This window comes from Protomyctophum bolini (genome assembly GCF_963924005.1).
Source record: "Protomyctophum bolini genome assembly, chromosome: 19".
Taxonomy (NCBI): domain Eukaryota; kingdom Metazoa; phylum Chordata; class Actinopteri; order Myctophiformes; family Myctophidae; genus Protomyctophum; species Protomyctophum bolini.
The window spans coordinates 9,091,155-9,106,175 of record NC_137880.1 but is presented as its reverse complement, the minus strand read 5'-3'; the positions used below and the strand labels follow the sequence as shown (position 1 = coordinate 9,106,175).

Genomic DNA, 15,021 nt, shown 5'->3' with positions numbered 1-15,021 from the left:
TCCTTTTTATTTCAACCTACATTAACAGCGTTTCGCCCCTCCGGGCTTTCTCAAGCCTGGAGGGGCGAAGCGTTGTTATTGTATAGGCAAAATCCCTCAACAGTGACTGCTGGAAAATTGTTATGTCATATATTGGATCTGTGGCCTCCCCAAACCACAGCAAAAGTTAAAAGTTCAGGTTTTTTGGGTGCAATTGAGCATATTCAGAAAAGCATTAAAAATATATGTCACGATCCCTTTAAACATTTGTATTTGCTTTTCTTTTTAACTTCAGAAAAGGTTTACTCAATGCTTGCCATTTCTACCTCCTGAAAGACGATGAAAAGAACTCAACCGCATTCATCTCCTATAGTTTTGTTTTTGGTTGAAAGTTATTGTCACCGTGTTGTACGTGAATTGGTTTTCAAACTTTCTCAAGGCAACCATGTTTCAAAGGAACGGTTCTTCAAAGGAAAGATGAACAGAAGCCATATTAACCCATTTAACCCATTCTGAACGGGAACACATTTGGTGTTTTAATCATTACTATAGCCCTTACCCGTTGTGAGATATTGCCCTCTCCAAGCTCTCTCCAATATTGCCCTCTCCAATATTGCCCTCTCCAAGCTCATAGTGCTACGAGCTTGTAGATCTGCTATTTTTGAAAAATCGTGAAAATGTGCCTGAAATCTTTTAATAAACAGTATATTGTTACGTTTTTACATTACGTTATATAGTGAACGTTTTTAAGTCAAAACCTTACTTCTGGGGAGGTCCCTGAAACAACATATTTTGACATGAAATATTGAGCACCACTGATATAGAAACATAGGTATTTCAGAAAACTGTCATGATTTAGAAGACTTTTTTTTAATTTCGATGTCAGGCGTAAATGGATACCTGGAACGCATCTGTGTCACCTTAGCTTTAAACTATACCATTATTTTATGCTTTAGCTATTGAAAAATAGCGCTTGCATATCTGCTATTATAGAAAAAATATGAAAATATGTGCAAATCTTTGAATATATATTCTTCATCATGTTATGCTTTAGCTATTGAAAAATAGCAGATCTACAAGCTCATAGCGCGCCACCGAGTGGCGCGCTACGAGCTTGTAGGTCTGCTATTTTTGAAAAATCGAAGAGCGACTGACATTTTTAGAATCTGATCTCAGGTCAGAATGGGTTAATCAGACCAGTGTGTGTCCCAGTGGAAACCTCGTATGAATCTGATCTCAGGTCAGAATGGGTTAACTCATATCTTTGCTTCTGGGGAGTCCCTGGAACAACATATTTTCAGATGGGGGTCCTTGACATGTAGTATAGGCCCTCATTTATCAATGGAGTGTGTATTCTGCCTTAAGTTCGAGCGTGGGTTTTGGCGTGCGCTCACGTTGGCACGGCATTTTATGAAATGATCGTAAATAGCGTAAATTCGGTCACAGCGTTGAAAGAAAAATGTCATGGTTCAAACATTTATTTATCATTTAAATATCACACCCTTAATATTCTCGAAGCGCCCCGATGTCACGACGTGAACAACCGGAATCCGACCAAAACAAACGTGTTGAAATCCAATAATAAAAGAGGTTCCCCGTCTCGCCTCGCGTGCCTCTCATGTCCGCGCACGCACACACGCACCTATATATATGCAAGTGTGCATTTTGGCACACTGGAAAGAAACGGCAGTAGGTTTATTCCGTGAGTCTACAACCTTTGTCAAGTATAGGCTTAGGCTACATGAATCACACACAGACACACACACACACACACACACACACACACACACATCACAGTTACATCGCCATGAATGGAATACCTTTGTAGGCTATACCGTGTATTAATATTACCCATTCGTGCGCTGCAGTGCACGTTAAAGATGTCATGTATAGGTTTAGGTATAGACTGCTGTGAGTGAGTGATGCCAGTGCACGTTAATGAGAGATAGCCTGGCAAGGCAGTCATGATCAATGTTTATGGAGTGAGTGACGAATGAATGAATGCATAAACATATAGGCCTATAGGTGAAAGGCTCATGGTGTGTGTGCTGGGTGGGATGTGCATGGAAAGATTTAACCCATTCTGAACGGGAACCCATTTTGGTGTCAGCATCATGTTATGCTTTAGCTATTGAAAAATAGCAGATCTACAAGCTCATAGCGCGCCACCGAGTGGCGCGCTACGAGCTTGTAGGTCTGCTATTTTTGAAAAATCGAAGAACGACTGACATTTTTAGAATCTGATCTCAGGTCAGAATGGGTTAATCAGACCAGTGTGTGTCCAGTGGAAACCTCGTATGAATCTGATCTCAGGTCAGAATGGGTTAAGCAGTCCCAACTCCCGGAAATGAGCTCGCTTGCAGCCTCTCTGATCCAGATGACCAGAATGATCTGCAATTTATCTGAATGACTGTTAAAAGGCAAGCACTTATTTAAATGAGTGAATGATTAAAGCCCCGGCTAACGCCTATGCCATTGCAAATATGCAAGCTATATGCTTATTATTTATCATTGTCACATGGAAATAAAAGAGGGTTGGACCGTCCATTAAATGCCAAAATTAAAAGAAAAATCACGTGTGAACTGAGTGGTGCAACTCCCCCCTCTACTCTCTCATTAGCAGGCAACAGTGCAGCACTAATACTATTTCTCTCTCTCTCTGTTTCTGGCAAACAGCGCCCCTACTGGTACTCAGTCATATACTCATTAATACATACATAGGTGAACCAACACATACGTAGGCGGACACAGACATTGCTGTTTCCTTGGAGTTGTTGCACCACTCAAAAATATTACCACAGGGATATTTATATAGGTCACGCTGCACACCCGTGGTCAAAATCATCTCTCGCACATACTGTATATGCGCCCGCATAATGTTTTAACGGAGCCAGTAACATTGTAACATTGTAAACATTAAACCACCCATTCTTGAGATAAGGGACAAAACTTTTTTCAAACTGGATTTTTTTTTTTTTTAAGATACATTCAAATCAAATAGATGTATTTGTAGACACAGGTCTCAACTACCAATCTTGAGAAGGAACAGGTTTTTCGCATAACATTTCTTTCTAAAATGGGACATTTATGCACTTAATACCTGATTCATGTCAACTCCGTCAGACACACTAAAATCCCTTTTAATTGAATTTTATCATTTCAACAATAATATAAAGTCCTCAGTTATCTTATAATGGCTTTCAGTAATCAAGTTAAGTAATACAAATCTTTTAATATTATTTTGTTCCAATATCACACTATTATGAAATATCCAATTTCTCAAAACCGTCATTTCAACCTTTATTTTCAATATTATAACATGAAAACCATGTAAAAAAAAAAAAAAAATCATCATTACGTATCATTTCAGTTGGTGTTTCAATACATAAGCACAAAATATTTGACAGCAAATTTTCTATTTCTTTGGAAATTAACAAAAACATCACGGGACGAACGTCTGACGGAGTTGACGAACATCTGACGGAGTTGACAAGTTTAACTGATTTAGGTTCTAGACCACCTAGGATCTTGATTCTGGTGACTAATCCCACATTTTCAAGGATGAGGAATACAGTGGTACTATTTAGATTTGCCCTGTGAACATGGCAGCCATTTTTCAAAATGGCCGCCAACTTTCTGTTATTTCCCAATAACTCAAGTTCTACACCACCTAGGATCTTGATTCTGGTGACTAATCATACATTTTCAAGGATGTGGGATACATTGGTACTATTTAGATTTGTCCTGTGACCATGGTAGACATTTTTCAAAATGGCCGCCAACTTTCTGTTATTTCCCAATAACTCAAGTTCTACACCACCTAGGATCTTGATTCTGGTGACTAATCATACATTTTCAAGGGTGAGGAATACAGTTGTACTATTTAGATTTATCCTGTGACCATGGATGGTAGACATTTAAAAAAATGGTGGACCTGCTATTATTTTACCAATTTACTCAGGGAATATTATCAGAATAATATAAAATCTGTGAATACATTTCTTACCAAGAATTTTCTTCACCAATGTTTGTAAAGGTGTCTACTAACATATCCCACATTGGTTTCTATTTGACCACCCTAGGGGCATGTTTGACAGCTGCTGAAAGTTGGGTACCATCAACAAACAATATAAGGCTAAATGTTTTAAATTTCATTATGCTTTAAGTAGCATGTGGCATGTCAAACTAGGGGCTTTTCATGATTCTGGATCCATTCCAAGCATTAGTTTTGCACAAAAAACACTACGTTGGCTAAAAACGGCCATAGCCATCATCACAGATGTGATGAGGTCAGCACATGTCGGCACATTTGGGCAAGTGGCTATGGCCAAACTAGGGGGTCTATGGCCAAACTAGGGGTCAAACTCCTTGGGCTAAATTCGGTGAGGTGAACAGTGAGCAGTGAACAGTGAGCGAAAGACTGAAGACAGAAGATTTGGCTTCAGGACCATCAGGCAGGATGTGCAGACACTGAAGGCATCAGTGTCTTTCTCTGTGTCCCCAGCATGTCAACCAAAGCAATGTTACCAAATCAAAGGAGCCTTCACCTCATGTCACCTGGGGCTGGGTGAGCAATCGTATCCTGTATCTAAACTCACAACTAAATACAGACACTTGGCCAGACTGCCGTTTGAAAGGGCCCCTCATCCTGATTGGGGAAGACCACCCCACCTAATCACACCAACCGAACAAGTGAGGTTGGGGCCTCCAGGTGGGCCAGCAGCCATCTGCACAAGACTGGGCTGGACCCTGCAGGAAAGCAATCTCCAGCCAAGACAATGTAAGTTGACTATAACAGAGCCCCAGAACACAGAGCTCAGGAGAAGGATGGAGAAACACTGGCAGGAGGCCACCAAGATACAATGCCCCAGAGACCCAGAGTGTGCCACCACTGGCAATAAGGAGATCAACTGCTGCAGCAAAGATGTCATGAAAGGCAAGTCTCCACCAAAAAAAACCCTGAACCTAATCGGGGTGTCAAGAGACCAAAGTTTCTCCCCCACAGTTCCCTGCAGTGGCCAGTGAAGTCAAACTGTGCATCTGTACCTGAAAGGGGCAAGTCAAAGGCCAGAAAGCCCACCTCCTTTTAATGTCCTGTCAGTAGAAACTCAACCTGCACCTGAAATAAGCCCTTACCTCTCCCAGAGAAAGATCATCCTTGAAAATGTAATGATTAGTCGCCAGAATCAAGATCCTTGGTGGTCTAAAACTTGAGTTATTGGTAAAATAACAGCAGGTTGGTGGTCATTTTGAAAAACAATGGCTGCCATGGTCACAGGACAAATCTAAATAGTACCACTGTATTTCTCATCTTTTAAAATGTATGATTAGTCGCCAAAATCAAGATCCTAGGTGGTCTAAAACTTGAGTTATTGTAAAATAACAGCAGGTGGCGGCCATTTTGAAAAAAAATGGCTGCTATGGTCACAGGACAAATCTAAATATTACCAATGTACCCCACATCCTTGAAAATGTATGATTAGTCACCAGAATCAAGATCCTAGGTGGTGTAGAACTTGAGTTATTGTAAAATAACAGCAGGTGGCGGCCATTTTGAAAAATGGCTGCCATGGTCACAGGGAAAGTCTAAATTGTACCACTGTATCCCTCATCCTTGAAAATGAGGTCTTAGTCACCAGAATCAAGATCCTAGGTGGTGTAGAACTTGAGTTATTGTAAAATAACATCAGGTGGCGGCTCTTTTGTAATATGGCTGCCATGGTCACCACGAGACAAATCTGTGATGGCCCCATAGCCAAAAATGTTCCTTAAGGCATGCTCTAACTGTGTGCCAAATTAGAATACTGCCCATTATTCAAAAACAATAATTTTATTGTTTTAGGAACACTTTTGTCAACTCCGTCAGATACACGTCAACTCCGTCAGACACAAAATCTGACGGAGTTGACGTCTGACGGAGTTGACAAAATGGCATTTGTTTTCATCTTAACCCTCTTTAGTACAATGTAGCCATTTTGTTTTTGCTTAATTTTGTTAGCTAAACCTAACCCCTAAACTAAAATAATAAACATTATTTTTGAATTCTTAACAAAGATCATAATAATGTCCTGACGGAGTTGACATGTAAAAGCTGTGACCACATTGTTATCAACATTGTTTGTTTAAAATATCAAACAATTGAATGCTTGTCAGACCAGGTACTCCACTGTTGCAACAAATATAAATGGGACTTGGAAAAGGAGTCTTCAGGCTAAATCTGTCGACAATATTTTCTGATTAATTTAAGACTTTTAAAAAAACCTGACGGAGTTGACGGAGACGTGGGACGAACATTTGATATGAGATATTTAATAGAAAATATGAATTAAAATTAACTGTGTATATTATTTGCTATGTTGTTGACAATCTACTTTAATTTAGTATGTATATTTATGTGATTGTGACAGTATTAGACACTTTTTTGGCAGTTTGAAATTGTGGCCACTTGCTGGGGACAGGCTAAATACAGGCCTTTTTGGGTACAGGGCCTGCTTTTAACTAATTCAGATGGAATATGAAAACAATTATAATGAAATTAAGGGCATAATAATACACAACTGTATTACACTTAACTTTGCAAGTGCTTTTATTTTTATGAATTAATTTATTTTTTACATAAAATAAGGCTCTTATGTGTGGGACATGTTTTTTCCACTTTTGTCCCTCATCTCAAGAATGAGTGAATACATGTTATATTGTTTTTTTTATCGCACGTTTTTAATTGCTTGTACAGTGCACGCACGCACGCACGCGCACACACACGCACACACGCACGCACACGCACACACACACACACACACACACACACACACACACACACACACACACACACACACACACACACACACACACACACACACACTCCTCCTGTAATCTCCCTATACAGTACAGCATATATCTAAGAGCCAATTATTCTGTGTGCACCCGCTTCTTTAGCCCGTATAGTCGGTTCTAAAGCTCTTCTAGATCCTCGCAGTTTTCGTAAAAAGGTGCGTTGCTATACGAGTGGCTCTCAAAACCTTTTCACGTCAAGGAAATTATAAGGATCTGGCCACCATCCAACACCTCGCCCGTGGACGATAGATGGATGGATATACCTTTACATTATCCCGAGGTGGGAAATCAGTCTCCCAGAGGCGACACAGGAGTGGGGGGTAAAAGTATGAAAATGAAAATGTATACTGCTGTGTGTATACAGCAAAAGTCAAGTCAAAAGTAAACAAGACAAGAAGCATCAATAGTACTGTACGTGACAATGGTTAACGAAGGTACTGTAATTACAAATAAACCATTACAGTCAGTCAGTCAGTGCGTCGTATGAGCATCTCACTGTATCTTGTCATGAAAACAATGTCATTAGAGGTCTTGAGAAGAACTGTTTATTCCCAGGTTACTTTACGAGTGTCCTAGCCAAAGGGGTATGTGTCTCTTCAAAGCAACAGGTATACACAGGACCTTTAGTTTTAGTTTTCATTTCGTTTTAGCCCGTGAAAAAAAAGGTATAGTCGACAAACATTTTCTTTGTCATAGTTTTAGTCGACGAAATCCACACGTGGTGACGTGGTGCAAGACATCCGTCAAGATGAAGATATAAATCAGTGGGGCCGATTTTAAAAGTCGATGCTACATTGAGGGTGGATTGTTTCATGTTGACCTAAGATTACACCAGAGTGACAAATCCAGCCGTTTTGTTTTTTTTGAAAGATAATTCAGCACTTTGTGTTTCAAGTTCCGGAAAAAAAAAGAAAGAGAAAAAAAGAAAGATGTTGCTCACCCATGGCTTAAGTGGTCACGTGTGCACGTCTGTAACTGTCACACTGCGAGGTCAGCAGCGCGCACACACACACGCACGCACACACACACACACACACACACACACGCGCACACACACACGCACACGCACGCGCGCACAGAGAGTGGTACAATCCAATGGAGAGGTTGCCTGCGGGCGGCCATCGAGACTTAAATGAGCGGTAACCGATTGTTTTTTTTGGCGAGGGGAGAAGCTTATTCATCGAATTAACTTGGTGCCCGGTCCGGAGGAAAAACGGTTTAGGGAAGAATGATGGCGGAGTAGATTGGATTTAACCCATTCTGACCTGAGATCAGATTCATACGAGGTTTTCCACTGGACACACACTGGTCTGATTAACCAATTCTGACCTGAGATCAGATTCTAAAAAATGTCAGTCGTTCTTCGATTTTTCAAAAATAGCAGGGCTACAAGCTCATAGCGCGCCACTCGGTGGCGCGCTATGAGCTTGTAGATCTGCTATTTTTCAATAGCTAAAGCATAACATGATGCTAACACCAAAACGGGTTCCCGGTCAGAATGATTTAAGGGCAGAGAGTGCAGCGGCCGAGGGCCTGAGGCCTTATATACGATTGCACCTAAAATAGTTGGGCAACTGACCGTTAAAGAGCTGAACTGGTGTTGTGGTATTAGCACTCAATGGTCTGTTGCGTGCGTGCGTGCGTGCGTGCACAGCTTGTACATCTGCTATTTTTCTGCTTTAGGCTCTATAGTCAAAAAATGGCAATAAAATCTGAAGATCTTAAAATGATGTCGTCCTCACAAGTATATGGCAATATAAATGTGTGCGTGTGTGTGTGTGTGCGTGCGTGCCACCAATATTTAAAAACAAACCTCAAATTATTTAGTTCCATGACAAAGTGGAACGGAAACTCAAAAGGATGACTGAAGAAAATACAAAACGCCGCGACCATAACAAACGTGAGAGTCTTCATCCAAGGATTTCATGAAGCAAACAGTTTGTTTCATCACATTCTATATTCAAACGTTGTTTCTTTACTGCACATATTATTATGAACATCATTCAGGCTGACTGCTACACTGTGCACAGCAGTAGTGGGAGAAACGAGGTGCTTGGTTAAGTCAGAAATGAGGACAGAACATCAGCGCTCTGATCCAAACCACGGAGAGCGCCGTAGATTCAGAGATAACAGCAACATTTGTCTGAACGGAAGTGAACGGCAGGCGGCGCGCATCCGCAAAATCATGTCCGGGAGCTCCGAACAAGCTGGGTCGCCTATAGAGCGCCGCAGGCCCGCCCCCTTTCAGAAAAGCGAGTGGCCCAGGAAGTGGAAGCCCCATGCATTCTCCCATCGGCACTTTTAATATAATTTATTTAAAGACGGTTACGCCGCGGACAAAGCCAATTCGGATCGTGACGAATCATGACAATGAACACAATCTTTTGGGCCGATCAAATAATTTATAAGACGAAAAACAAAACAAATAGTGTTGTCTCCTGACTTTCTTTTCTTCTTTCTAATGATTTGATCGGCCCAAAAGATTGTGTTCATTGTCATGATTCGTCACGATCCGAATTGGCTTTGTCCGCGGCGTAACCGTCTTTAAAGAAATTATATTAAAAGTGCCGATGGGAGAATGCATGGGGCTTCCACTTCCTGGGCCACTCACTTTTCTGAAAGGGGGCGGGCCTGCGGCGCTCTTTAGCAACGGGTAGCTGGCAAAGATTATGGATTGCAGCGATCCTGTTTTATATCATTAACAAGGACCAAAAGACGTGTATGTTGTGCACGTCCAATTAAGGCACATCCCAGTTTGATTAGAGAAGACGTCCATACACGTTTTTAGCATCGTAAGTGTTAGGTTTACTGCCACCTGCTTGACGTAAAGCCAACCTCAGACCGCCGAGGGCTTGTGGGGGCGATTTAGAGGATGAACACACAGGACGGATATCCTGTTGTGTGCGTCCATATTATTGCTAAATAAATTGCGTCAATGCTATAGCGAGCTAAACTATAGCCATCCTTGCTCTAGAAAGCGCCAATGTTTCCATCTAGACCACCGGATAATCAGCAAAGACCTCCGAACATCGTGCGTTTTTTTCCAAACCACGGAGAGCTCCGTATAGATTTCGAGTTCATTCAGCTTTTAGTCAGCCTGTATAATGGGATACGGGCGGGCGGGGGGCGAGGTTGCGCAAACCCGGTCTAGGATCGCTAAAGAAGCAAAAGGCCAAGCCAAAATAATAATGAAAAAGTAGAAATCACTCAGCGATCCAGTTTGATATCAATAATAAAGCTTATCTGACGGATCAATCCGTCAGGAGCGGAAGGTATAATTACATTCCTTATGGTGGAAGGTTCCGCCACTAGCAGTAAGTCTGTTATAAATAAACCCAAACATTCAAAGTGTATTTCCATCCCCATTCGTGTGTGTGTGTGTGTGTGTGTGTGTGTGTGTGTGTGTGTGTGTGTGTGTGTACTAGTTCTACAGTATATGCATTAGGTGTGTGGAGAGATACATTGTAACGTGTCTTTTTGGTGTGCAGTTGACTTTATAGGCGGGTTCGACTCCTACGGGTACCAGGGGCCTCAGAAGACCTCCCACCTGCAGCTACAACCTATGTACATGTGAGTAATACCTCTATACATGCAGCTACAACCTATGTACATGTGAGTATAGCACCTCTCTATCTGCAGCTACAACCTATGTACATGTGAGTAGTACCTCTCTATCTGCAGCTACAACCTATGTACATGTGAGTATAGCACCTCTATCTGCAGCTACAACCTATGTACATGTGAGTATAGTACCTCTCTATCTGCAGCTACAACCTATGTACATGTCAGTATAGCACCTCTATATCGGCAGCTACAGCCTGTGTACATGTGAGTATAGCACCTCTCTATCTGCAGCTACAACCTATGTACATGTGAGTATAGCACCTCTCTATCTGCAGCTACAACCTATGTACATGTGAGTAGTACCTCTCTATCTGCAGCTACAACCTGTGTACATGTGAGTAGTACCTCTCTATCTGCAGCTACAACCTATGTACATGTGAGTATAGTACCTCTCTATCTGCAGCTACAACCTGTGTACATGTGAGTATAGCACCTCTCTATCTGCAGCTACAACCTGTGTACATGTGAGTATAGTACCTCTCTATCTGCAGCTACAACCTGTGTACATGTGAGTATAGCACCTCTATCTGCAGCTACAACCTATGTACATGTGAGTATAGCACCTCTCTATCTGCAGCTACAACCTATGTACATGTGAGTAGTACCTCTCTATCTGCAGCTACAACCTATGTACATGTGAGTATAGTACCTCTCTATCTGCAGCTACAACCTATGTACATGTGAGTATAGTACCTCTCTATCGGCAGCTACAACCTATGTACATGTGAGTAGTACCTCTCTATCTGCAGCTACAACCTATGTACAATACATGTGAGTATAGCACCTCTATCTGCAGCTACAACCTATGTACATGTGAGTATAGCACCTCTCTATCTGCAGCTACAACCTATGTACATGTGAGTAGTACCTCTCTATCTGCAGCTACAACCTATGTACATGTGAGTATAGTACCTCTCTATCTGCAGCTACAACCTATGTACATGTGAGTATAGTACCTCTCTATCGGCAGCTACAACCTATGTACATGTGAGTAGTACCTCTCTATCTGCAGCTACAACCTATGTACAATACATGTGAGTATAGCGCCTCTCTATCTGCAGCTACAACCTGTGTACATGAGTGAGTATAGCGCACATGTATTCAAAGTCAAAGTAGCAAAAGTAGCAGATCTACAAGCATCGAAACGTGTCACTTCGAGACGTGTTTCGATGCTTGCCGATCTGCTACTCTGGATGCCTTCGTGTGACGCTGTATAGTGTAGTCTATGTGTGTAATGCTTTGATTTATGAAGAATTTTTGTTTGCCGTGATGGCGGCGTTTTGTCATCGTCAGTGAAAAAACATAATTTCTTTCACCACGATTGCCGTAGATGTAGGTCAATTTAATGTATTGCCATTGATTACCACTGCTATGGTAAATGGTGCATTTATTTAGCGCCTGTATCCAAGCCGCTTTACATAGGTCGTGCATTGCATTCACCCATTCACACACCGATGGCAGTGGAAGCCATGCAAGGCACCACCAACCAGCACATCAGGAGCAATTAGGGGTTCAGTGTCTTGCTCAAGGACACTTCGAACTGGGAACCATGCGGTTGCCATCTGGCCACTCTACCCCTGAGCCACCGCCGCTATATGTGTGATATATACTATGTATGTATCACTCATTACGACGCTGTGTTAGTTGAAGAAGACAGACGCTCATGGGCGCTGGCATCCACCCAACATGTATCACTGTTAACTGAGAAAACACCCAACGTATCACTGTTAACTGAGAAAACACCCAACGTATCACTGTTAACTGCCCAATACGGCTACACATAAACTATGAATGCAGGCAGCTTATCAATACTCTGCTTTTATTAGGGGCACAGAGAGAGAGAGAGAGAGAGAGAGAGAGAGAGAGTGGGGGGGGGGGGGGGGGGTGAGATGGATGGAACGTGATACTGAAACAAAGAAGAAAGGTAATAAAGGAACATGCTGTAGTTTTATATCTCCCCAGACGAACACATAACACACCTTGTAAATCACGGACAACAAAATAATGGGCACTGGTAAACAACACGTACGCATGCACATGCACATGCACATGCACATGCACATGCACATGCACAATTTGCACATGCACATGCACACACTCATAAATAGACATTTACAATGCAAAGACAAACGTGCACACGCACTCATACACGCACGCACACACACACGCACACGCACACACACACACACACACACACACACACACACACACACACACACACACACACACACACACACACACACATACACACTTGCATGTGCACACTCATCAATATGCTATCATTGTTCCCCAGCTGTTGTCCATTGGGTTCAGTGTTTATTGGTTTAGACCAGAGGGACCAATAAAACTGCATCAGCTATAGTCCCATGGGAAAAATGTCACTCACTCACACACACACACACACACACACACACACACACACACACACACACACACACACACACACATACACACGCTCACGGCTCATGCTCACACACACGCCGTGGCAGCCATTTAAAAGCCTCCTCCTGTCGGACCAACCATATGGAGTGATTGTGAATTTCTATATTTTGTGAAGCCACTAAGGAAATCGGGACTTCCTGAAAGTTCATATAATGGCCTGTTGTGGCGCTGTCATTGGGCCCAAAAAACCCCATAGCTCCATAGAGGTCCATGTATTTGGGCCCAACTTCACCTAGACTGTAATTACCTTAATAAACATGGTCATGAATACTTTCTGCTTCCAGTCACTAGTTTAAAGTCTCATTTATCATGTCATAATATTATTTTTCGAAAACTATGGTCCCATTTATTACAAAAAATGACCATAAAGTCGCGTATGTTCTGAGGGGCGTGGCTACCGTTACAGTCTATGATCGGGAGCCACCCCCCATTCGAGTCAAAATAAAAACCAACGAAGAAGAAGGGGGGAAGTCCCGCCTCGTTGTCTGGGCCAGCCAATGGCCAGCTGGGCTCAAACGGATCTACAAAGATGGCGACTTACAGTTCAAGGACTGACAGGCTTCATTTTACGTCCATATAAGACCCGGAGGACGCTTTGTCCATATTTCTTACAGTCTATGCCACACACACAGCATCAGAGTCCGTTCTTTTAACAGCTGCTATCGATGTGCAAGCTAGTCCTCTAGTCCAGCTGGTTTTCTCATTAACTGACATCGCTGTGCTATTCCAGTTGGCTCTCTCATTGGCTAAATTGCGATGCGCTGTTTCTGTGTGCATCGCAAATATGTCCGGGCGGAAAACAAACGACTGCGCTGAAACTGGCACAGAGGCAGTTATAGCAGACCCCCGCAGATTTATTGCAGCTGGTAATCCATTGATGTAATCAATTATTGTTAACAGATTTTAGCAAGGAAATAAACCATGTCTTTGTAAAATGTTTGATCTCCTCTCCTCTCCTCTCCTCTCCTCTCCTCTCCTCTCCTCTCCTCTCCTCTCCTCTCCTCTCCTCTCCTCTCCTCTCCTCTCCTCTCCTCTCCTCAGGTCAAAGTAAAACAAGGAAGTAAGTGGGAGTGCTGCCTTACAGCGACCAACCAACCAAGTTACCAACCAACCAACACGGAGGACTGCCGGTTATATTCTACTCTAAATGAAAAACTAACAGACTGACAGATCCCACCCCTCCCCACACACACACACACACACACACACACACACACACACACACACACACACACACACACACACACACACACACCACTCATGTCGATGGCTAGCATTGCCTGCCTGGCTATTCCTGGTAAAACACTGACCTCATGTGGTGGAGCCCGGTGACTACGCCGTTGTTATAGTTATAGTCAAATAAAGGACACCGACTCTGTTAAGAGATATACCGTTTATCTACGCAGGCCAGGAGGCCGACTTATCTCCTCCCGGGTTTCACACGTGTGCCCAAAATCAATTAACTGCAATCATCAAGCGGGGATATACTGTATAAGGGGACGCAAAAACAATGGCTTCGGCGGCAGGGTGACATTTGGGACTTTCACTATAGACGTGAAAAATAAAAACGGAACAATGTCACCGGGCTTTGGACGCGGATTCAGCCAGGCCAGGGATTGAAAGGGAAGCGAAGCCTTATTGCCGAATCCCCGATGTTGTGGCCTCCACGAGGAGGAACGGCCGCGACACGTATTCCTTCCAGCTTCCGAAATGAAAGTCGCAAACCGACAGCGTTCGCCTGTGTCACTCTGACGAAGACAGAGCGGACAGCGACATATACATGAATCGCAACGTCTCGCCGCTGTCTTTGACTTTTCTACTCTCTGTGCCTCTTTGACTGGATAGACGGCGCGGGCCTCCCTCAACACAGCCCTAAAATCAAATGTACTACTGATTGAGGAATGTTTTTCCCTAAGACTGTATGCCCCCCCCCCCACCAGTAGATTACGGTTTTGTTGGATAGCATACAATAAGTGCAATGATGCCTAATGGCGTCTACAGTATATGCACGGCAGCCATATTGGAAAGCAAATTGGGCCTCTTCTTCGCTAAGCAGTGTTTACAATCGTCCCCTATCGTCAGTGATATTACTATAGACCAGTGGTTTTCAACCTTTTTCACGTAAGGTCCCATCATTTATTT

General features: G+C 42.8%; 1 protein-coding gene across 2 annotated transcripts in view; it reads left to right on the top strand.

Moving 5' to 3' along the window:
- Window positions 1-14,024, top strand: part of nkain2 (sodium/potassium transporting ATPase interacting 2) — a gene marked incomplete at its 3' end in the record, with an annotated part of 138,245 nt that extends 124,221 nt beyond the window's left edge. Inside the window, exons 6-7 of one of the 2 annotated variants that reach the window (XM_080790408.1) lie at window positions 10,302-10,383; window positions 13,921-14,024. In XM_080790408.1, coding sequence (XP_080646534.1) covers window positions 10,302-10,383; window positions 13,921-13,930 — 92 coding nt within the window. Of the gene's footprint in view, window positions 1-10,301; window positions 10,388-13,920 lie in introns of those variants that run through there. The other variant, XM_080790409.1, reaches the window with a different exon arrangement.
- Between the last annotated feature and the right edge of the window lie 997 nt (window positions 14,025-15,021).